General features: G+C 40.3%; 1 protein-coding gene across 2 annotated transcripts in view; it reads right to left on the reverse strand.

Moving 5' to 3' along the window:
- Positions 1–6,560: 6,560 nt before the first annotated feature.
- cntfr (ciliary neurotrophic factor receptor) overlaps positions 6,561–25,612 on the reverse strand; it is a 238,751-nt gene continuing 219,699 nt past the window's right edge. For both annotated transcript variants that reach the window (XM_073478558.1, XM_073478559.1), the window contains exons 8-11: positions 18,360–18,428; positions 18,063–18,183; positions 9,311–9,437; positions 6,561–8,136 (exon numbers count right to left, since the gene is read on the reverse strand). In XM_073478558.1, coding sequence (XP_073334659.1) covers position 8,136; positions 9,311–9,437; positions 18,063–18,183; positions 18,360–18,428 — 318 coding nt within the window. In that variant the 3' untranslated portion in view covers positions 6,561–8,135. The remainder of the gene's footprint in view (positions 8,137–9,310; positions 9,438–18,062; positions 18,184–18,359; positions 18,429–25,612) is intronic.

Consider the following 25,612-nt stretch of genomic DNA (forward strand, 5'->3'; position numbering starts at 1 on the left):
ACTACTTCTGCTGGCTTTTGTTGTAGTGTCGATGCTCGGCGGCGCTTTGCTGCCACCCACAGGTCATGGGAGGAACTGCAGGAAACCAGAGGGCCATCTGTCTCAGAGGGTTTCTGCTTTGTTCCCTGTAAATTAGGTATAAATGTATTTCTTGGTAATTCAGTGTATGATGAATCCAAACCTCCTTCACAGTGAAGAGTATAGAGTCAAAGCATAAATGTCAGAGTGGTAGTTAAATAAAAAAACACTCTAAATAGGCTACTTTACTAACGTCTGTCTTATTATAAGAGTCCAGCCACTAGTTTATCTGATTCTTGTGATTATGGGTCAGCCCTTTCATATTTATTACAATGTAATTTAAATACAGTAAATGCCAGAGGTTGGGTGAGAAGCCCTTTCTTTGTTCAGAGGACTTCAAATAACACTGTTAATTATTCAGATGTCCAGTTGTGACCTTTTTCAACTTCAGTCTTCCATTAAATATTTAGGCCTGTTCAGTAGTTAGTCCAACATGTCAATAGTCTAATACATTTTGAAAAAAGACTTTAATCACTTATTTATAAACTGTGGTTGTGTTTTAGGGAGTCTAATGCATCATGGGCTCTGACCATACTGTCAATAGGACTCGGGTTAAACATTATCAACAAACATTAGCCTGATAGATTCATTGTTGAAGAGCCCTGTTTTCTGGTCAGTCTTTGAATTTTGGGGATGGGGATGGAGAGCTTGAGGTGATATTTATAAATGTCAAGTTATTTTCATCAAAATGATTCTGTCACTCATTTTCTCGATTGATTGATTAGTCGTTTGGTTCACGAAAACTTCAGAAAATGGTTCAAATGAAATGTGACTTTTTTTTCTTGTCATAGTTGACAAGTAATTAACAAACTGACTTATCATTCCAGGTCTAGCTTTAAACCTCCTGTCGTGGTTTGAGTTTATGCGTTGGATATTTCCTGTTTTATGCTGTAGTTCTCTCCTCATGTGTCGTGTTTTGCGTTTCACTTAAAGCTCGCCTTTTGTTCTTCTAACACCTCCAGCTAAAAGTGATGTGAGAAATACTGAGAGTTGTTGCCTGTTTTCTGCATAAACAAACCATCCCATCATTTCTGGTCAGTTTTAACCATAGCGGAGGAGCCACTACAAACACTCCTCGCCACAAAAACATGAATCCTGGCTACGGCAAAGCAGCCTCTGGAAGTAACGGAGCAGAAGTCAGCATTTCTAGAGGGACTGAAAAAGTAACACAAATACAGTGAATGGAAAAGTGAGACAGGCATATATAATAATAATGATCTTATAATAAATGACTTATTTGAGAAATGATGTTTGGGATACATGGACACATGTAACACTTGATAGATACAGGTTCTCTGAGCACCACCAGAGGGTGATAGAGACCACAGAATGAAAAAAAACAAAACACTGAAATTAACTATTGTAACAAAATGACACTGTCTGACACTGTCTCTCATTAAAGGTGTATTCTTCTCCTACTGATGTTTTTGGATCCTAAATGTGTTTGAGACTAATAAAATGAACAGCACTGAACCAACATGTTAAAAAAATGCAATCTTGTACGTGACTGCTGCTTTTGAGTTTGCTCAAATGTGATCTATTTTTAATGAATATGACAGAATACAAACCCTGACTGGTGGATAATATTGTCTCCTATATTTCAAATCAGGCCAACCTGCTGAGTGGAGGGTTTTTAAATAGGCGTTCAAATGCTGAAACTCACCATGCAATAAATTTAAATTTCACCACTCATTTAAAATTCAGTTTTAATAATGTCTTTATTAAAGATCTGAGATCAAATCATGACGACATGTAATCTCTTTTAATGGGATGTCTTTAATGAGCCCGGCTCTCTACCTCAGTAGGCCGTCACTTTGAATTTCAGTTTGGGGTTCTGCTTTTTTTCCTCCTCATTCTGTGATCTTATACAACCTCATTCCTCATTGTCCTACTGTGCTCCACGTTTGCTGATTCCTTTTATTCTGTTTCTGTGTTGTGAATGTGTCCTCAGTTACTTTGTAATTTTGAAGGCCTTGTCTGCTTTCCAAAGAACCCTGAAGATAAAGCTCTGTATTTCCTTAGACACAAAGTGCCTCACCAAGCTTGCATGTGTGGTTCGATTTGGAGCTTGTTGAATGTTGTAAATCTTGTCTGGATTCATCTGTTTTGAGGAGAATAAGCCTCACTTCTTAAAGACAGTGACCAGATCGATGCAATCATGACAAACACCACAGTTCGGTGAATGATGTTGCAGCAGGCTGTGGTAAACATAACATTTGGAGCAGGACAGAAATCTTGGACAAGCAACCGTTCAAGCAGTAATTTCGGTGGCACCGACTTATGACACCAGAGCTCCATAGAGTGTTTTCTGTTGTGTTTACTGCTGATAAGTGATTGGTGGATCAGTCCTGTGATTGGTTGAGTTGAGAGGCAAACAAAAAGAAGAAGAATTTCAGAGCTCACAACAAAATCTCTGCCAGTGTTCTCTCTTTTTTCCATTACTTTTCTTTTAGGCAGTTTCTAAACATGTGACATTTTCTTTTTATTCAACAAGTATCAGGTCAGACTAAAAGAAAAGAATAGTAACGCTTTGGGTTACGTGTCCAATCCGAGCTGTTCACCCAAAGCGTCAGTATTTGCCGACCTGGAGATGAGACTCAACAATCAAATATCTTTCTTTAGGAAGTGACATTTTGTTGCTTTAAGTGTTGACTAAGAAATGGATAATAATGCTCTAATGTTCAAAAGACAGAATAATGGGAACTGGACTGTTCATCATGATGGTGGACTTCAGCACCATGGAGAGAGGCACAGTGAAGCAGGTTGACTCTGCTGCCCTCCAGTGGCCAAATGCAGCAGTTTTTTTGGTTTAATTTTTCTCTAATGGTGCAAAGTCAAAAACAAACTTCAGCCACACTTGCACCAAGCCAAGGATGTGGTTTAAAAGCCTTTATTAGCTCCTCCTTGTTTTTCCAACATTTCCTCCTCTGCTGAAGAAACTAAGGCTCTTAAAACTCCTCCTGCCTACTGAGACAGAGCAGATTTTCACCTTAGCTGCTCTCTTAAGAGCTCAGATGCTTTGTGAATAAATGTTTTTCTTTATAGGGAGCTAAACTTAAGAAAACTTCATAATACTGAGAATTTTCGTAGAACTCGTCACTAGGAGGAACTCTTATTACTGGGACGCTTCATGAATACGGCCCGTGGAGTTTACTACCTTACAGCCGAGAGCAGACGCTATTGTTTCTTTCAACAGAGTTTAGCGTCAGTCCATTTACAGTTATGAGTTTGAGCATTCATTCCAAGTGTAAACATGACGTTTACCCTCCCTGGCCACTTTATCAGGTACACCTGTACCTGTACAATCTGTTGGAACCCAGTACAACAGCTCAGCCACATGTTCTTTCTTTATGAAGCTTACAGTTTGCCAGTTTTTGGTAAAACCTTCCGTGTGGCGTTTATCCATCTATATATTTATAACTGAAACACAATAACAAACACATACTTAAATAAATACCTCTCTGACAGGGTGCATCAAAACAGAAGTTTATAAAGGCAGGAGTTGGAGAAGAGGGCTTGAGTGGCCACTGACATTCCAAGCAGAGATAGCCTGAATATATAAGAGAAAGGAAAACTAAAGTCAAGTTAACAACTCGTCACAGTTCCATAAACCAAGAGCACAAACGTACGTACAAGTCACATGTTTAGACATATTTAATGTGTGTGTAGCTTCAAAACTGTGCAAACAATATAAAGTGAAAGCTGAAACACTCTGTGAGAAACAGATGGACACAGAGAGATATAGGAAGTCATGGAAAGACAAAGAGGCGGCAGGTTGAGTGTTTAAAGAGGCGAGAGCCAGGAGCCGGAGGGCAGGAGTGAGAGATCGTGTCATTCATCCAGTTATCATGAAAGGTCAAAGCAGTCAATTAGAGCAGAGCAGGGCTGTTGGACCTGACAGGCGCTGTACGACGTATCCACACACACTCTTACACATACACACACTTTCCTATATACTTGAGGTTAATTTGGATCAGACAAAGGGAGCATGGCTGAACATTTCAGTAGCCATTTAATTAGAGCTTGGTTGAAATATCAGGTGAAAGGTTCAATGATGCCAATTAAGAACCCTCATTTGTGTATTAGCTATAAGAGCAAAAACACACAAAGAACAGCAGGGACAATATTAGACTTGTCCTTATGTTGCCCTGTCATTGCAAATATTAATTATGTTCTCAACTAAAAAAGAAAGGATGGGCCAGTGTGAGTGAAGGAAAGAGGGGAGGATAGAAAGAGTAATGAATGCAATACCCACAGCAGCAGCAAGCAATCTAGTCTGCACACACACGCACACACGCACACACACACACACACACACAAACGCGCACACACATGCCGAGGACTCCAGCTGACAGCTGTTAGATGGTGTATTGATTTGTCCTCGCTCTCCTGATCGGCCTGCCAGAACTTGTCAGAATATTGAAAGAAAGAGAGCTTGAGAGAGGGACGAGAGACAGCGAGGCAGAGTGAGGAGAGAGAGCGAGGCGGAGAGTGAGAGCTAAAGGGCAAAAGGGGAATTTTGACCAACCGTATCTCCTTTGCTCATATTTCCTTGGTGAATGAATCGGGCTGATTTTTATCCGAGGCGTGTTCACAGGCCACACTTTCCTGTTGGTTCTTCTCCACTATGTGCATGGTTATAGGATTATTCTGGTTTATCCAGTCCAGTCTCAAGGATAAAATGCTGGCAGTTCACTTTTCAGATAACAGCTGGTAAGATCAAGATTTGTACATGTCATGGGCTGTGTACCATATGATCGTGTTACATGTTTATGACCAGACTTTCATACTAAGAGGGGGAAGGGATAGTGGTGGAGTTACAGGTAAGAAGGCTGCCAAGCCAGTGACCACCCCGAACCCTAACCCACCGGTCAAGACTGTGTTTCGACATCTGTAAGTGTGAAACATGAAAGGGTATTTTTGAGGAGATGTCGGGACAGTTTCCAGCTGTGTTTGTGTCGACGAAAACAGATGATTTACGCAAAGACGCAATCTTTTCATGACCTTAACCAAGTGTTTTTTGCGCCTAAACCTAACCAGATCATCAGCCATCATTTCCATCACATATAATGACATCGTATTCAAGTGCTGAGATCAGGACAAGAAACACCACCAGATACATCAAAGAGGTTTTAAACAAAACCCCAACTTAGACAAACTTATCTGATAGATGTAAGCACACAGTTTACCGGTCGACAGTTGGCTTGTTTTAAAACTGTCTGATTATCTGAATGCTTGCCTTTCTGGCCCCGTCAGACCTTATTATGGCAACGCTACATTCTCAACAATGATGGCCAGAAGCTAAAAAAATGATGCTTGAATTACGTGGATGGTACCTTCACGTCCGTAGGTGTTTTGAAGCTGTCGGCTAACAAACATGGACTGCAAGAAGAAAGGATACCCTCATGCTGCTGTATTTTAAGTGATCTTCATGAGGTGAAAAGGCCCTTGAGTGACTCTCTGAGCTGTGGCTGGGTTGTTTTTGGTCGGAGCAGCAGAACTAATAACCTTTTAACACTAGAGGGAGTGATTCAATTCCTTTTGTGAATTTTCTGTTCCATTGATGAGGGGGGGGACTGATTTTATCTCTACCTTCAATAAATGCACTTCTCAAACTACAATGTACAAAAGCAAAATGGGCCTAGAAACATAAGATGATCGTATACCTGCCTACCTTTCCAGTCATTACATTTTTAGCAGTGCTTTCATAGCTGTAAGGATTTTAATGTTGGTCTCTCAAACAGTTTTATATATATTCATGCGATGAATTTGACTCACTTATCCACCGAGTTTTCATCCAGCATCACCAGCTAGATGACATTTTTGTTTGGGATTGAAAATATCTCAACAACTATTTCAGTGGCATGCCCTGAAATACATTCATGTTCACCAGAGGATGAATTTGATTACTTGGTCTGGTTTTTAGTAGGTGGGGAACCAAATTCGACTTTTTCTTTTATAAATGCACTTCTCAAAGTTGCTCAAATCAGTGTCTTTCACAGCTAACACGTGTGAACTACGTGATACATCTGACATATTTAATTGCAAATGGTTGAATGGACTCAAATCTGCTATGCTGACAAACCAAGTGAGGTTATTCAGTGTAAAAGGAAAAAAAGGAAGTAAAGAATGATGTAGCCCACCCAAAAAATACAATCCAAATTATAGTCAGCCTTCACCGATCACCCATGAAATGCTAATGGAGCTCATCTGAATGTGTAAATATAATTCTCCCAACCAAATTGGGATAAACATTCTCTGAAAGGTCACAAGTATTGATTTGTAAATGTTGGCAGAACGTGGGAAAGGACAAATGCTTCATCACTGTTATCACACTGAATAGTTATCGTCTTCAAACCAGTTTTAAAAACTGAAACCTCTTCGACACATGAAATCTCACCTCCATCTTGTTTAGGACGACCCCGATGTGTTGTGCTCTCGAACGTCAGATGGAAAGGCAAAATGAGTAGGAAGCCAGCGTGTCATCATTCATTGTGAAATGGTCACATTTAATGGTTGAAACCTGTCATTGTATATACATCTATAAAAAAGACCCCAGGTACAGGTTACGACATTCTACTGCTAATACATACATTATTATTATTATTAAATAATAAACTTTTGTTCAATGTTAAAGTTACATATCATAGTTTACAAAATAGGATCAAGGAGAATTAAGCCATTATGAATGTCTGGAAAAAAACTAAAATCCTCTATGTGTGTTTTTATTATTTGTCCATAAAATAAAAAAAATACAATAAAACACATCAATATTCCTTTGAATAACATAATATTAACTGCTGATATTGGCTATTGAAATGTAAACTGCAAAAAGACATTTGTTTAAAATGTTTTTAAAGGCGTCAGAAAGCAAACTGTTTTGTGTTATTGTATCTTACAGCACAGAGCAGAATGGAGAACCAACATAGCTCGTATAGATGTTTCAATAACCAACTCTGTCGTTGAACCAAAACAAATGTGTGGGCAAAGAATTGTTCAGTCTCAAATCCACTTTATTTTTTTTTTTCATTTTTTTTTTTACAATCCAGGTCCTCTTTGCCAGTCGCTGAAAGCAGAGTGTAAAGCTAATTGTCTAAATAAGCCAGACTACCGTTAACTGAATTCTTCAAAAGTGTTAGTCCTCATACCAACGAACGACTCGCTCCGTCTGTTTGATTCGGCCGTCGGAGTCGACAGATTCAGAGTCTGACTGGGTGTTTTTGTGGCTTCTTTGTTTAAGTGTAGGTTTACACAAACAGGAGCTGCGGGGTTCCTCAGATTTGTCCCAAGTTTTGTACCGTTTCACTCGGTATCAATCACACACGAACACATCTCTCTGGGGTTTTTAACCCACGACGAAGGCAGACACAGGCTTCGAGAAGCTCAGTGAATCGTCCGGGAACCATTTTGTTTGGGGTGAAGTTGAGTCTTTGGCATGATGATTTAGCTGTATGGGGACTGCTACTGAAACAATACACACAAACACACACAGGAATGCTCTATATGTGTGTGTGTTTGTCTGTATGGTGCTGTAATTTCAGAAGAAAGTGAAAATTAAGACAAAAGATCAACAAAAGAAAGAACGAAAAACAAAAAGGTAATGAGGAGATTATTTTGTCATCTGAGGAGCTGATATTTGTTGCTCTGAAGAGGAGATTTTCCAAAACCAAACTGTTGTCTGCCAAACAAAGTCTGCTGTGGCTCATCGAAGCCACCAGGGGGTAATATAAGACCGCTATATCACTGCTGCTGTTGTGGTTGTTGCTGCTCCTGTTGCTGCTGCTGTTGTTGTCGCTGTCGATGATGATGATGAGGATGCTGCTTTCAAAAGTTCCTCTGAAGAATTTCTTTGTCACCATTAATCCAAAAATGCTAAATCGCATTATCATCGTCTGATTTCATGTCTAAGTAATCTCGGTGAGTAACTGTGTGATGGACAGAAATGATCAATGCACTGTATCCTTGAAACATGTGCAAAATAGAAAAAAGACCAGCCTCCTCCTCCTCCTCCTCCTCCTCATCTTCCTCGTACTGCCTTCAGGAATAAGACATTTACATCTGCAGAAAGAGACAGGAGCACGAATTAGGCATCTCAAGCTGCGACTCATCAAAGTGTCAAAAGTAAAAGTAGTAGATTGGCATAAAAATGGTTCCTGTGACTGATACATTGTATTACGAGACTGGTGCATCAATGTGCAAGCAGCAGTTTACTGTTGTAGTTAATAAAGGTGGAGCTACTTTGAATGTCTTTATAATCTGTTCAATGATTTCCAACCTCGGGCTCTTTTACAGGGTCAGTGTCACATATTCTGTTTTCTCTACTGAAGGGCACCCTAGAGGACACTTTATCATGTTTTCCCCACTGGAGAGCACTTTATCATGCACTTTATTTTGCTTTTAATGTTTTTAACTTAAGTAATGTTGATATGTCACGTATGTAATGTAATGTCATCTTATCGTCATTATCAAACAACCTTTTCAGGTATGAGGGTGTGGTGGTACAGTACTATCTGCCTTTGGTGTGTGTGTGAACATTTATATGTTATTATTCAAATTGGCTTATATAACAAAAACAAATGGGAAGCGATAACACTGTGAGCAAAAAGCACATGTCAGATTAACCATTATACTACCTGTTAGCAGCAGGTAAATTAGCATCGATGTGTCTTTACCATATTCATCTATCTAAACATGGCTCAGTTCATCCTCCAGTGATCACAATGAGCGGCAGATGCTTTGTTAGTAATGCAGCCGTGCTTAATGTCGTTTGGTTGAAGTGTTATTATAGGGGGGCTGTTTGTCTTGTGATCAACTATGCTGCAAAAACCATTTCCTGCTTGCATTGCTTTGCAGTCACCTTTGTTGTAATCCATAACATTCAGCATTTCAGCATTCATTGTTCAACATCTACATTTTCGACAGAACACGTACTATTACAGCATGATTTGTAGTGTAAGACTGTAAAATTAATGAAATGGGACAGCTTTGGATTGGATTTTACCTCAAGCCCTCCAGGGGTTCTGCAGAAAAATATGAAGAAAGACCCCCTGCAGGGTCATAAAACCAACTCGACCAATCGTTGTTGCTCCTGTTCTATTAAACATGCTCTTGACATCGATAGACATGCATTGACTTGCCAATACGAGACTGACTGAATGGCTGAGTTTGTAATCAATTGAAAGATGAGGGGTTGTAGACTCATTACAAAAGGTGTGTGTGTGTGTTTGCTCACCACATGAACAGCAGCAGCATTCCTAACAGCAGAGGGGAGAAAAATGTGAGGAGCCTGGCAGCTCTGCCCACTGGGGGTTCAGCCTTCTGTGGTGCGTTGGAGGATGGTATGGGAGAAGTCTTGGTCTCTGGAAAAAACAATCAGAAAAAAACATAAACCTTACTGGGCACATTTTAACCAACTCCTCTAAATCATACCATGAATTATTTACTTTGGTGATGTAGGATTACAAACATATTGTTCCCAAGAGCTAAAACATCCAAAATTGTCATTCTGATGAATGGACACTGAAAAATGCTCATCATACTGGGAAGGTCCAGACGGGGAGAGAAAAATACAGCGCAGAGTGAAATCAATTCTAATCAGCAAGTGCAATCAATATGGGACTTGTCAAGGCAGTTATGAAGTGAACTGGACAAAAGAAATCTCATTCATGCTGAAGCCGCGGGGGAGACGGAGAGAGAGAAGGACTGAGATAGAGCAAAAAAGACAGATAAAATATGGAGACGGAAATATGAGAAAGGGCACAGGAGGTAAAAACCTAGAGGTAAGGGAGGCAGTTAATGGAGCAGGAGGTGCATATATAAAATAAAAGAAGTGGAATATGCATTGGGGCAGTTAATATAGAGCTGATATGGGACGCTCTAATACACACTATGAAAATGTACTCATTTACACACCCATAATGTGCGGTATATTTAGATTTTACAGCACATAGGCAGAGCTGTAGACCAACTCAAGTCCTATTTAAGTCACAAAATTGAGGAATTGAGACTTTTTTTTATGTCTTTGACTCCGGGGCTGAAAAATGAAGCCAACACAGCAGTGCAAAAAAAACAAAACCCTGCAGTTCCTTGAATGGCCACTTGAGGCTGGCTCCAAAAGAGAGTCAATCTCAATGAGACCCTGTATTAAAACGCCCAGCTCTACAGCAGGAATAAACATGTTTACAGCTGTCCAGCCATCTGTCAGCAGTCAGGCTTCATTCAGCCTGCCTCAGCTCCACCCACACTCCACCTCTTTGCCCATTTTTTTGATTAGGTGGGAGTAAGGCGTGGTCAGACGCTGCCAAGTCAATTTGAAAAAACTACAGTGAGACTTTACTTCCTGGACACACTCTTGTGACTCGGTTTGCCCTTGGTGACTTGAAACTTGACTTGGACTTACATCGAAAGACCTAAAACTTAATACTAAAATCATTTATTCATGAAGATCCAGGTTATTGAGTATTATTGCTGAGGCTATTTAGCAAACGCAGTTACTATGATGACACTTTGTTACAAACACAAGTTCTGCCAAACGCCCGAAGTATCACACATACTGGATTCCCCAGTGACCTTCCCAGGGAACTCATGGATAGTTGAATGTATGGATGGAGGGTGGATTGCTTGAACAGATTTAAATTTGCTGTGACACTCTTTCCTGTCAATTAGAGATGCATGGATATGATTGGTCCGAACTCTACTGTCAATATGATTATGTTCAAGGGTATGGGGCTGCTAATACAAAGCTGAAAATCACTGTGTGCATGAGCTGTTTTAAGTACTTGAGTTTCATTTTAAATTGCTTGACAAATAAAAATATCACACTTTACAGTTTTATAAAACTGGGCTATTGCTACAGCTGCAGGCAGCACAGCAGATATCAACTCATGCACGTTGTTTGCAGCTCAGTCGTGAACGCGCAGCATTTTTTTTAACTGGAGAGAGAATATGATTTCCCTCTCCTTCCAATTAATGACTGCAGTGTGGTTCTGTGTTGGGAGTGGGGAGATATTAGAAGGAGGCAGCCAGGTGTGAAATAGCCAGCGAGAGAGCGAGAGAGAACTAGGACACATTTAACATGATCAGCAGCTCAGTGCAATACTTCCTGCCTGCAGCCAAACATTTTGCTTTGGAGTGGTGGAGAAAATAAAAATTATGCAGAAATAATGTGATGGTGACGAGGAGAGACAGTTATGGGGTGCGCGTTGATGTAACAAGCTAGTTTGGGGACAGGTGAAGACAGGGAGACGAGACAATGATGTGAGGAGGGGAGAGGACTGATAAACAACGGAAGAAAAAGAGGTGACGGGGGGAGAAGGAGCAGAAGGGGCAGGCATCGAGGTGAAGGGCAAATCTGAAAAATAAGGAGAAAAACAAGGATGGGTAAAGAAAGCACTGAAGGAAGAGTTTAATACGATTACATTTGCTGACTGACTTGAACTCTAATGACCCTGTCTGTTTATGCTGATACCAGTGTAAAAGATGGCTGCAAGAAAATCATGAAAGCAGCATCAGTGATCATCCATACTGCAGGTTCATAATGAACATATCTCGTGCTTCTTCCCCAGATGAAGATTACCATTTCATTGTTTTCTCTTAGTGATATCCTTGGCAGAGAAACACAGGAGGCTCCTGGGAAAGTGAACAACGAGGGAGGGCACTTCATTGCGTTTTCTCAACTGGAAGGCCGACCAAGAGGGCACTTTATCGCGTTTATTCCATTTATGATTCCACTGGGCATTTTTTATACCCATGCAAGCCTTGAAAGTGCTCATGTCAGTCACCTAACATTGTCTATAGAGAAAATGAATAAGAACCTACTATTAGAACCCTGAACATCTCACATGTCAATACTATACGTCTCCTTAAGGACTTAAAAAGTAGGTTTTCCTATGAATTGGAGCGAGCATGCAGCAGAAGAAGACCTTAAGGCACCTCAGCGTTTGCTTCAACATTTAGCTGTGGTGGTTTCTGCTTATTAAGCACTTGCATGCATATAAACACACACTCTAGTTGTACGATATGCCTTGAAACAGCATTTATAAATAGGTACGGACATGAAGAATATAAGAAGTGATATCTGGTGCTGCCCGTTTGGTGCGAGACAGTGTCCAGTTTCTGTCTCACAGAGTGGGCGAGGCAGAAACTTATATCTGAGATGGTTGCAACACGAAGGATGGCTGCAGCCTTTTAAAGACTCAACTGCTCTGCTTTTTACTTCCTGGAATGTGGTCGCTAAGCGATGGTCCAATCACTGAGGATGGGATTTCTAAATGTCATCCGTCTGTCACTATGCTATTCTTTTGATGTGAAATGACACTGTTGATGCCAGGAAACAGAACACGCACTTGCAGCTAGCTACTATTTCACTTCATCGGCTATTGCTACTAGATGAACAGAGAAAAAGAAACAACAACAGAGGACAAGGAAATATGGCACAGGCAGAGAGGAAGTGAGAGAAAGTGTAACTGTGCGTTTAGACTGTGAGCTACACAATCAATAAGTCACAGGAAGTCCGTTCATTTCCTATTCGGCTCAGCAGCCAGGAAATATTGGTCAGTGTGGAGATGTTAACAAGCTGGTCAGCTGACAAAGAGACGACCCTGGCTGAAACTGTTGCTTTTCATTGGTCTGTTTGCAGACAGGAAATCTAATATTTCCCTCGTTTCCCCAATGATGTGACTCTGCCTCATGTTGGTGAATGCCAACTCAGTAATTACTTCTGCAAAACAAATGTAAGTATGTTTCCAACAACTTCCTGCTATGTAAAAATATTGAAGACGTGACTTTACATAGTAAAGCACCAATTGCCAATTGAGCACCAATAACTTTGATACATCATTGCAATCCATTGCTGCTTTCATGTCATGTCATGTTTTTTTATCTGACTTTGAACAGATAACGTTGTGGATATGTAAACCCTTGACACATCTGCTCTATCTCCTCTTGAACTTCCAAGTAAGCCTGTCATACCTGTATCTACGTTTAGAATATACACGAGATAGCCGGTTACATGCTGCCATTCCGACAGACCGCCATTCCAACATACCGCCATTCCGACATGCGAACGTCCCGCCATTCCGACAAAGTTTCGTCCCGGCATTCCGACAAGGCTAAGCCTAACCCGCAACCCGTAACCCTAACCCTTTTAAAAGATTTGTCGGAATGGCAACACGTTTAAAAAAGAAATAAATACCACTATTCCGACCTTAGGAGGCAAAAAATGTCGGAATGATGGGACGTTTAATTAAAGGTTTAAGTGTTGCCATTCCAACAATTAGGGCCTAATGTCGGAATGGCGGTATGTCAGAATGCCGGTTGCCTCCCTCCTGTGTCCACGACAACGGCTGTCTCACTTCACTTGACCTTGGTTAAGCTTGTATATAATTGCTATAATTGACGAGAATGATGGGTGTTCAATTATGGCTTCTGTGAGCTGGAGATGTTAATTGTGTCTGTGGAAGAGAGGACATAGAGCCATTAATACATGGTCTGGGATATTTAAAGCTAACAGGCTAACGTCAGTGTTCTCAGACAGGCTTACATAAATGTTAGTTTCTCTTACAGGCTAACGTTGGTGTTTGCTTCTCCAACAGGCATACATCAATGCTAGATTCTCCAACAGGCGTACATCAAAGTTAGCTTCTTCAACAGGCTAACGTCTGTGTTAGCTTCTGCAACAGGCTTACATCAATGCTAGCTTCTCCAACAGACTAACACCAACTTAAGTTTCTCCAGCAGGCTAACATCTGCGTTAGCTCCTCCAATAGGCGAGCAACAATGCTAGCTTCTCGAACAGTTAAACCTATGGCTTAAGTAGCCTTCCATTCATGATATTCCAGTGTTAATGTTGTTCATCATCTTCACTGTCATTGCCATGCAGACCTAACAACAGCAGTGCTGCCATTTTTGGCTGTTATTTTGAATTTAAGACATGGTCTATGACATTTTAACTGTGTTAAGAAGGTGGCTGAAGGCCAGAAAAAGAGATAGAATGTAAGAGAAAGAATGAGTGATCAACAGAGAGAGAAGTGAGAGGAAATAAGAAAAGAAAAAGGCTGAAAGGGAGAATGAGAGATCTTGAGGCAAAAGAGAGAAGGTGAGGGAAACAGAGCAGGACATGGGAGAGGGAAGGGAAGCAGAGAAGCCGCAGCTGGATCGAGAAGAGGCATGAGACGAATCCCAATAACCTCCTGTTCTTTCTCTGAGAACACGCATAATACACTGTGTACTGCCTCAGTTTTTGTGTGTGTGTATGTTTGTGTTTATACACTGCATGCTGTCAGAGGGGGGTACAGCATATGTGTGTGTGTGTGTGTGTGTGTGTGTGTGTGTGTGTGTGTGTGTGTGTGTGTGTGTGTGTGTGTGTGTGGCACTGTTTGTATGAGTTTTGTGTGAGGGCGTGTTAGGGCAGGATGCATGTCCTGTGTGCCCTGTTTAGCATGTGTTTCCTGTGAGAGCTCATTCAGTGATGACTATGTAATGATCAGTGGGCAATGCTACTCATGACCAACAGGAGTCACTGTTGTACTGTAAAACTGTTCAGAAATGTGACTGGACGGGCAGAGATCGAGAGAAAGGCAGGTAAACAGAGAAGAAATAGTTCAAATCGGGTTCATATTGTCAGTAAATCACATTTTTAGGATAGTTTTTCTCTTCCTTGCCTTTAATTAACCTACTTGACGTAAAATTAATTACTTATTAAACACTACTTGTATCTAAAATCCCATTTTACACTGATAAACATCTGATATTAGAAGAATACAATAAATACACATTGTCACAAAACTATATAGACGAGGTGGAAGTAGTTTTTTCACCTGATCAGGCCAGTACAGGCCAACCACCTCTACCAATCAGAGGCCAGCCTGTATGTGGCCTTCGAGGCAAAATCCAGGTAAATAAAAAGTCCAAAAGTTTAGTTTAGAAAGCCTGCATTGGTATGAGCACAGCATTTTCTCGTGTGGAATATCAGGAGAATAATTGAACATTTTGCAAAATAAACTTGTTCGCTTTCTTGTCCAGAGTTGGATGAGAAGATTGATACCACTCTCAGATGAGTCTGTTCAAGATAACGCTACAGCCAGCAGCTTGTTAGCTTAGCTTAGCATAAGGACTGGGAACAGCGAGCCTGGCTCTATCCAAAAGTAACACAAGCTGCCTACCATCACCTCTAAAGCTCACTAATTAATATGTTAAATCTTGTTCCTTCTGATGCCTTCACAATCCGAAGTGTAAAAACCACAAGTGTGCAGGCGTTATCAGCACAACTATTTGTTTGCCAGGTGCAAATTACTTCCTGGAGTCTTGCCATCACTGCGAGGCTGTTGGGCACATAAGAACTTACATATCCCATCCAAGAAGTAGACCAGCAATGTACATTAAAACCACGTTAGATTAATCAGATTAAACATATGTCAAGAAAGTGAATGAGTGTATTTCCCAGTTGGACAGGAAGACATATTTTTGGAAGGATATATATTTATATAAGGATATAGACATATTAGATTGTTGCAGTATCTAGCTTTTTTTTTTTTTTTTCCATATTCTGTTAAGACTATTTAACCGTTCAATTAATTTAAATGAGTCGACTCCTTAGATGCCTGGGCACCAAAACTTAATGTTCTGGGCTATGAGCACACTGTGGCTCAATCTGCTGGAGTCAGTTTCACATTGTGGTATTTTATAATGAAATATTGATAAGCAACTGAAGCAACAAAATGTAAATCTTTAGTGGAGCAGATTCACTTTGAGTCTGAAAGCAAAAAATCTTGATGTTATGTAGTGTTATAGTTAATGTTAGCGGTTAGATTTGGGCTGTAAGCTGCTCCTCTGTGGTAGAATTGATATCTTTTGTCAGGTGTTTGACACCTTTGAATGTTTGACAATGACCGTGCACACTGACATTTAACCACAAATTTACCTGCTTTTTCCTTTGCAAGATACATTTATCATGCAAGAGCTGAATCAAGTCCAGTGAGACTCTCTAAGATTTTGTTTTAATGATCCCATTTTATTCCCCTACATGCTACCTCTGTAGGAAATTTAAAGGGCAATCTAAGTTGCCACTATCTGGTGGATAAAGGTCTCGGCTTGTTGCATAATGTAATTTGGTCACTGTGACATCACTGTAGGGTGTGGCTACAGGTTCAAAAGAACAAAGAGCAAACCTCAACCTTTAAACTACTAGCTTGTAGCATGTGACAACACACAAAATACCTTTATATAGTATAGTATTTGAAAATTACAATAAAGTATTCACCAGCCTGATGTGCAGCTGGTGATGTTGTCGATAAATGCTCCCTATATTTGCAAGATCACCACAGGGTTGCAATTTAGAAAGTGTAAAGTGGCCAAAAATGTTCTCAAACCTGTCCAGTCACATTCAGTGTTGGTCCATTCAAAATGTGTCCTGCCATTTGTGCTTTGCTGTTCCAGCCCAGTTGGAGAGACGTGCACACAAGAGTGTTCAGAGCTGGAATGGATGTCTTATTGTTCAGGGATCAGCAGTGCGTTGAGAGATTTCGATTTGACAAGCGAGCCATCCTTGATCTCTGCCACATGCTGAAGGGTTGTCAACTAGATAATTCCCAGGGATAGTTTCTGTCCTTGTGTTTATGCGACTATGCGTGTGTGTGTGTAAATGTAACACCCTGCAAAGACTTTAATGTTAAATTATCATTTCTCATGCGTAAAGAAAACTAGAAAGTGTAAAGTTGCTGTACTGTAAGCGTGCCAATTTGAGGCTGTGGGAGAGACGTGAGCATTTTTTAAAGGGAAGGCAGTCTTTCCCCCAGGCGGTGTTCGGGCTCAGGTTGGTGTGTGTGGATTTGTCTGGAGGCTGCTGGATCTTACAGCTTAAGCTGCGATAAAAGTTCAAGGCTATCAAACGCTTATAGTGTACTCAATTTAATGATAAAGAAAGTTATTAACCAGACTTAATTTCATACCTAACTGATTCAGGAAATTTACTGTGTGACAGCCGTGGGCTACGTTAAAAACATTTCAGGAATATTATATTATCATCCCAATGATTCTCTTGCTGATGGACTACAAGACTGATTCAAACTAACAGTGAACAGCATTATAGAAAACCTATTGTATTATTTCAGTGTTCATCACTCTTACCTGTATTGGTCTACTTGCATCATTAACTATTCATGACAAGCCATCTCAATACATTATACTACTGACGGATACATATTTGCCTTTAGTCTTTTCCTTATTTTTATTTGACTCCGCTAACTTGAACCTTTCAGTGTGACTCTGAGGCGGTTGCTCAGTCAGTCCCATCCATTTGGTCCTGACTGAATTATACCAATAACTACTGGATGGGTATGTATATATCCGAATAAACTGGTGCACCTTTGACTTCATCTCTAGCACCAATCATGAGGTTGACCTTTGTTGTTTTGTATGAAAAACAAAAACCTATTGGATACATTTTAATAGAATTTGGTCTCACATTCATGCTCCCCACAGGATGACTTTTAGTCAATTTGATGATCCTCTGACGTTCCTTTTAGCGCCAATCATCAGGTCTTAATTCTTATTAACTGTGGGTTATGACCAAATACCCACAAAACTAATGACAATTGGCTCCAGCTGTACTTTGTCTTAAATGCTGCTGTTTAAATGCTAACACACTTAACTAAGATCGAAAACACTGAATATTGTACATGCTTGACATCAGCATACTTACCATTGATCATACATCATGGCTGTTGACTACGCCTTTCAGTGTCATGTAGTCGAGCAGACAGTAATTTCATTCATACACGGAAATCTGCTTTATCCATTTAGTGAGTCGGACTGTTTTTGTTTTAAAGACAATGTACTATACGCATTGGAAAACTTCAATCCCAATATCCCCAATACATGGAGAACATCTTTCAGTATTCACTGTTTAGATTGGATGGAAGTTTTGAAAATTAAGTTAGCAAATCTGAAAAAACTTGTCAGACTAAACAGGACAGGCTATAACTCACCGGTAGCAAAGTCCACTTCAGTTGTGGAGGTGATCGGCAGAGGATCTTCAATCCAGGGTGTAGCATGGACGGCAACACTCCAGTCGCTCCATGTTCCAATCTCTGTGTCCTTAGCAGCCACCTGTTGAACAAAAAGACAGTAGAAATTAGTTGGTACAGTTTATAAGAACGTTCTCCATTCCCTCTGTTAGAATTAATTTGAGGTTTAATTCATTGGTGGTAAAGACAGTGGGATATCCATTTAATTTGCGGCTTATATGAGCAGTCAGGTAGACATGGCAAGACAGAAGATGTTACCTGGATGATGTATTCCTTTCCAGCATAGGCATCGGTGATGGTGTGGGAGGTGCTGTCAGATAGCTCCACCTGAACAGCCAACACAAGAGAGCAGAGTGTCATCTATTGGTAAAGTAGTTAACCAAAGAGCTGGATACACTTTATAATAACCATCTTTAATAAATGTAAGTTTATATATTATGAGGTGTTACAAAAGAAACTTATTTAGGAATCAAACTAAGCTATACACAGATTTCTGTATGTGTTCTGTGGCCTCAGGGATATGAAACGTTCCCACAAGATGGGTTATGAAAAGTCTCGGCTAAATAAGGCAGTTAACTTTCAGTCTGAAAGTTATACTCTTCTACACATATAGCTCTAACCATAAATTATAGGTTCAGTACAGAAATCAAAGCTTGAGTTTTTAATGTTTTATGGTGGGTAGATTCAGCTCTGCAATACAAAAAAAAACTGTTTTTATTCAGCACTCATACATTTACAACACTCTTTTCATCATCATTCTGTGCATAGGTTAAGTCTGCTGCTTTATCCTCGCAGTGTTTTGCATTTCACTGTTGAATTGATTGAACCTCGATGCCCCTGCAGCCTTTACACTCCACACATACCAACACTGAGACACGCATGCAAAATACCAGTCATAATTGATGATTATACCAGAAAGCTTTGGCATCAATGCCACGTAATTTCATAACACAATATAATGCATGCCAACATTTGAAAGCCTTTTGTGCACACTTTCATTTGCAGAGCGCAACAGAGAATGAACTAAATGTTTGTGTCACCGGGGAGTGCATGAGAGAATGATTTGCTGCCTCTCTGTAATTTACAGTTAGTGTTGTGTGTGTGTGTGTGTGTGCATGTGGGTGAGTGTGTGTTTGTCTGGCTTTGGCCTGTGTTTGACAGAGTAGAGGGAATAGGAAGGAGGAGGGTGCTGCCTTTTCTACTCCTGAAGTCGAATTAAATGATTTAGTGACATGCCTGTTACCTTCTGCAGTCCACACCCACCCACCCACCCAACACACGCATGCACGCACGCACGCACGCACACGCGCGCGCGCACACACACACACACACACACACACACACCCTGAAGGTTATCTGAAATCATTCACTGTACTTACTTAACAAGTAGTTTCTTTCTTGTGTCGGCTGAACTATAAATAATGTATATATAAAAATCTTTTCAAATTCTCGATATAAATTGAGGAATGATCGTGGTCATCTTTATAATTTCTGAATGTTTTTACAATAATGCTTTTTTCTTGTATTGAATACCAGTAACTGCTAATAACCCAATCATGCATGAATTCTGATATTTGCTGTTCTAGATGAACGCTGTAACAATAACATTAATATAAAGCTGTACAATTAAAAAACCTAAAATTCTTAAAAATGTTGTTAATTGTGAGTCTGTATATATCATTATGCCCACAAATGCAACCTACATTGTTATACTGTGGACATACAAACACAGACATTGTGTAGATATTGCAGCTAAAATCAAGAGTGTTGTTAGGCTTAATTAAAAAGTACCATTTACTTGTAGTTTAGTCAGATTAATTCAACTGCTTTATGTGTAAGTACAACTGTAACTGAGAGCACATATAATGTCCTTCATGATCCCTTGTTGCACAGGCAAACTATGCACACATTATTGCTGTCAGTATAGGTCAAAGTTAAAATGAGGAATAGTTGAAACGTGGGAATTATTTTTGGTATTTGCCTTTGATTTCTCTTAAAAATAATGTTTTACCGATGGAAATGAGGCCCAAAAGAACAAAAATTAGACCTAAGCTCCAATAAAACAGAATAGTTGATATCTCAAGGGCTGCTGAAAACAATCTGTGATTTGATCAAAAAGCCCTCACACCACCATATCATTTTTGCCAACCACCAGCTTTAAACAAGCCTCCAATATGGACTTTTCCCTTCTAGGAAGTGTCTTCAGGATGGGCAAATCTGCAGTCGATCTGACAAATAACCCCCTCATACATCCCCAGCACCCATGCTGCTTTCTCTATTCGACTGTAATCTCTCTCTCATTGCTCACCCTCTCTGTAAAGTCGACCCTTTGGTTTTCAACTCAGCCTCGATCTTCGCAGCCTCTCTCTGTCTGCACTAATTCTTTGTCTCTCGGCCTCTCTCCCCTCCGTTTGGAAGGAAGTTTGGGCTTTATCTGCCCAACCGAGCGCTGCATTTACAGGCTTAATTTCATTAGCGGAATGCAATAACAATGTCATCCGAGCATGTGTGCATGTTACATGTTCCTGTTGAGTGCTGTGTGGATATAATTCAGTATATATAGTGTGTGTACATGTGTGTTTTACCAAGCGTGTGTGCAGCTCTTTGAGGCTAAACCTTCCACTGTTTACATGTAGTCCAACCAGCGTATCCAACCGTAGCTTCTATCAGCATTCCTCACTCAGTGCAATGTGTGTATGTGTGCCACTTTGTGTGTGTTTGCATACTAATGTCTATTGTGTGAAAGCTTGTGAAGGTTCAGCCACACGAGTGCGTCTGTTTGATTCCATGTGTTCAAGTAGATCTGAGCATGTGCCTTTATTTTTTTGAGTGTGTGTGCTTGAATGTAACATGACTGTAAAAAAAGAAAACACACCACTTTCGGAAAATAAGCAGTCCTAAATGTTCCTTTGTGATTCTTTTGTATGCACATGTTTACACTCGTGTTAGGACATGCCTTGCTGTTTGTCTTTGCAAGGCTCGACTGGAGCTGGTGCTTGTGTGTGTGGGCACATGTATGTGAATGTATGTGGAAGAGTATATGGAGTAAACAGCTTGCAGATAAACATTTCCAGAGAGATGGATGTGATGCTGTGTTGCCAAGTGGCTAAACAGGGAGCAGTGAGAGCAGCACTTAATATCACGTACTGGAGGAGGACGAGGGGAGGGAAGAGGGGGAGATGGATAGATGGAAGGGTGAGATGCATTTTGGAGAGGCTGCCAAAAAACACAGTCAGATCATTTACACTGCAAGACCAAGCCTGTGTGTTGTGGCTCTGGTGGTGAAGTATATTTACTTGTTGCTCTGCGTGTGTGTATGTGCATGTGTGTGTGTATGTGTTTATGTTTCACATGGATCTGTAGTGCTGATGTATTGTACACTAAGCTGTTCAGAGCTGTAAAGAAAAAAACAGACTTTTGCAGTTGTGTGCATGCATTTGACTGTGTGTGACTCATCCGCACACACATGTACGCACACAAAGTGAAGTAGGCATACACACACACAAACACTGCCACTCCTAACACCCAAATATTTAACTTGCTTAATGTACAGTGTAGTCACTAAGCCCAAGATATATTGTGAAGATAATAATAAAGACTAAAGACCAAAAAATGTCTAATTTAAAAGTAATAAACGCTAAATGTCTTCACCCTGGAGAAATCCTCATTTCATGCATAAACACCATATGTCTGTTCATTGTAAACAGCATATGTTAGCGTGAATGTTTGACAATGAACCAGAGAACACAAAGATGCCGGCCTGGTACCATCGCAGTGATTCACATGAAGAAGCAGCACACCTGGATTTTCTAAACCTTCTGAATGTGCATGGAAATGCAAATTTATTGTTGCTTCATCCTGAAACCAAAGTGCCGCAACTTTACAGTAAAATAAAAATTGAGCCACAGAGGCTGCAGTTCTGAGACTCAAGAGGAGCCTTAAACTGCAGCTGCTGAATAAATATTTTACTTGGCTCAAACTTCAACAACTACTATCAAATGCAGCCAGCTAGCTCCCTTAGCCAAAGCAACAACATTGCCAAAGTGATTCTGATCAACCAACTGTTCACATTGTTTGTACAGTAAACTCACTACACGGACACAGCATCCCCCCCTCTCCCTTTAACTACGCTATTCTAATAGTTTTTTTGTGGTTACTCTTACCAACACAAGCTAGCTAAAACTGCTACCACTGGCTCTTCACTTTGCTAGTTAGCCAGCTGGGTAGATGGCACTAGCAGCCTTGTTAAGCTAAATTTAAAAAAAAAAAGGAGATGTTAGTTTCTGTTATAATGACAGTCATTTTGTCCCTGCTCATTCACCTGGCAGCCAATCACATGCCTGCCTCAAGACATATCAATAACTACTACTAGATTAAGCCAGTTAGCACCTGTTAGCTAGAGCAACAACAGTTTCAAAGTAAATCTATCTACTATACAGTAGCTTATGTTGTACATGAGCACATTAAAAGAAAAATTCACCTCAAAATGAACATGTAGTTATTATGTGCCTAACCCCATGACGATGGAGAGTCGGATGAGCGTAGCTTAGTTTAGCTGAGCAGCGAGAATACAGGGAAGAATTCAGTTTATCAAATGGTTTAAATAACATCCTTTCAAATCTAGTCGGGATCTCGGGGCTTTTGGATGATTGGATTACGCCATGCAAGCTTCATGGAGCCATTTTTATGCTTTTTTCATCTGTTTTTTTTTTTTACGTTTTAAAGCAAGTCCCCATCTAGGCCAACTTAATTTATTTAGGAGAATGCTGTAACATTGTTTTGCTGCAGAGCTCCGGAAATGTTTACTGGACTACACTTTAACTTTAACTGACTTTCCATTGGCATGAGGGTGAGTAGATAATGACTAAAGTTTACTCCGCTTTCCTTTGAAGTGACATTATGAAGAGCATTTCAAAATGTGATTTTATAAAATCAAAAGTGCCATTTTGAAAGATGACATTAAAAAAGGATATTATTCATGCGATTATTCACTTTGTAATTGTTTATTTTGCTTTGTTTGTACTCCAACTCTTCGGGGGTCCATTAGAGTGACCCTTTGTGATATCATTGATGACCCACTGTGTGCAAGGGAGTCACAACAGATGTTCTTCCAGATATCATCAAACTATGATTCCAGGTGTGATCTTGAGAAGAAGTGTGGTGTTGTACACACATGGCTACAAACTACGTTTAGCTTAGCGGCTCCACAAGATGCCTTTTGACATGTGGAGGCTGTATGAGTTATATCTGTAGGCGGAGATCAGTCATGACAGTGAAGACAAGAGTGTAAGAGTCTCTGGGTCAGTGAACTTTATATGCAAAGTAAATGTTAGTATACTGCACACAATATAAAATGTATATCTACAAGTTATTTCTACTATATTTCAACAAAGAAACTCAAGTGTAAAATATAAAACATGGACAATATGTCGGTTCAAAATATTCTGGTTTAGGTCCAAGATACAACAAGGCCTGGGAGTGAGGAGGATGAGGAAGAGAAGCTTGAGTGAAGAGAATTCACTCGCACACAGAGCTTAGTGCTACAATACACACACAGATGCACACACTCCACCGAGAGCCTCTACACAAATCCAGACAATACGAGGGGCAGAGAGAGGAGATGTGAACATTCCTCAGGGATTGCATAAGGAACTGTGTGAAAAAGAAGCGACCCTTTACTTTTCACACATCCTTTTTTCTTTTCTTTCCTTCCTCTCCTCTCCATTCCTCTTCTCTCCTCTCTCTATTTTGCCTCATACCTACTAAAACAGTCTTTCTTGTGCCTTCTTTCATCACTTTTCTATCCTGTACTTGTGTTTACTGTTGCAAAAACCACAAATAACTTTCCCTCTTGGATCAATAAAGTTTCACCACATCTTATCAAATATACATTGTGGAAATGAAAAGAAAGGAACTCCAACTGAGCCCATGGACACGAACAACAGGTCACGCTAGGCATCCAATAAGCGTAATAGCATGATATTAAATATGTAATTAAGACCTGCCTCAGGGGGGTTATTCATGCTATTATATGTGTTATCATATATATTATCTGTAGACACAAATCTAATGGGATAGGGCACCATACATGTAAGTCAGAGGTGGAGATGAAGATGAGATAAGCAGAAGAGCCGGGAGACAAGAGGAAAAACATAAAGAAAGAGAAGTGTAGACTGACAGACAGAAGGACAGGGAAAAATGGAGAGGCTGAGGAAAGAGAAAAAAACAGAGATGCAAAAAGGAGACAGACAGAGAAAGAAAAAAGAGAAGGAAAAGCAGAGAGAGGGAGACATGGAGAGAATTGGCGTCGGTGGTCAGATCTAATCCAGTGAGCATGTCTGTTGTCCTGGAAAGGAAACCCAATTATATGGCACTTCCACTGGCCCGATGGCGCTCTGTGTGTGTATGTGTGTGTGTGTGCACTGAGAAGGTTGGTCTCATTAGGTTGACTGACAGCTCCCATTTTTCCACCGCGCACTCCGCCCATTTGAGAACACACACACACACACACACACACACGGACAGAAACCAAATCGAGGGGTAATTTCTCAGACAGTATTTCCTCCTGTGAAGCCCCAATCGCCATAGCAGCAATTACTGTAAAAGGAAGCTAAACCCCTACCAGCCAATCGAAAATCCCCAACTACACCTTGCTCCCTTAAAAAGCATGTGGTGGTTTTAACAACACAACCGTGCCTGGAGGTGTCCCTACATTAGCTTCAGCTTATGCTGTCATGCCGGTATGACAAAAATGTCAAACATGAAGGTGTCAAGAAAGATTTGAATCAGAAATAATCGTATATCATATATTAACAAATAAGGCTTATTTTACCTGTGCTCTCGTTTTAAGGTGAATGCTGAAAAAAAATCAACATATATATACCTTGTACAGTCTGATCTCCCTTTTATTCAGACACTCCTCACAGTTCATGATAAAACAATTCAAAAATCTGAGAAAAGAAAAGGAAAAAAAAATCTGGGTTTTCTTGGCGACCTGCCCAGCCTGTACTCTGCTTCTCGCCAAGTATGAGTTGGGATAGGCCTCAACCCACCGTGACCCTGCACAGGATGAGTGGGTATAGAGAATGCATGTATGGATGGATGAATTTCTTTTCTTTGTCAGTGAATTCTGCATTTATACAGCTTCCTTATGCTGAGAACATTTCAAAGCGCTTTACGAAATCTCCGATTAACCCACTCACACACATTCATATACCACTGACTTGCACACTGGAAGCAGATTTGAGGTACACTACCATGCTCAGGGACACTTCCAAAGATACCATTAAAAAGAACCGGGGATCAAACCCTCAACTCTGTAACTACTTGACGACTTCTACCCTCAACCATGACTCTAACTGAGATAACCATTACCTGGTCAATGCTTCATTTTATGATTATTTAGCACTGGCATTCGACTCGGCTAACTTTAAAATTAGAAGACATTTGTCTAAAATATTATGTATAAAATGTCTTTAAATCAGTTGATTAGACTCACCCTGGGAGTTATT

This window comes from Pagrus major, chromosome 12, assembly GCF_040436345.1.
Source record: "Pagrus major chromosome 12, Pma_NU_1.0".
NCBI classification, from domain to species: domain Eukaryota; kingdom Metazoa; phylum Chordata; class Actinopteri; order Spariformes; family Sparidae; genus Pagrus; species Pagrus major.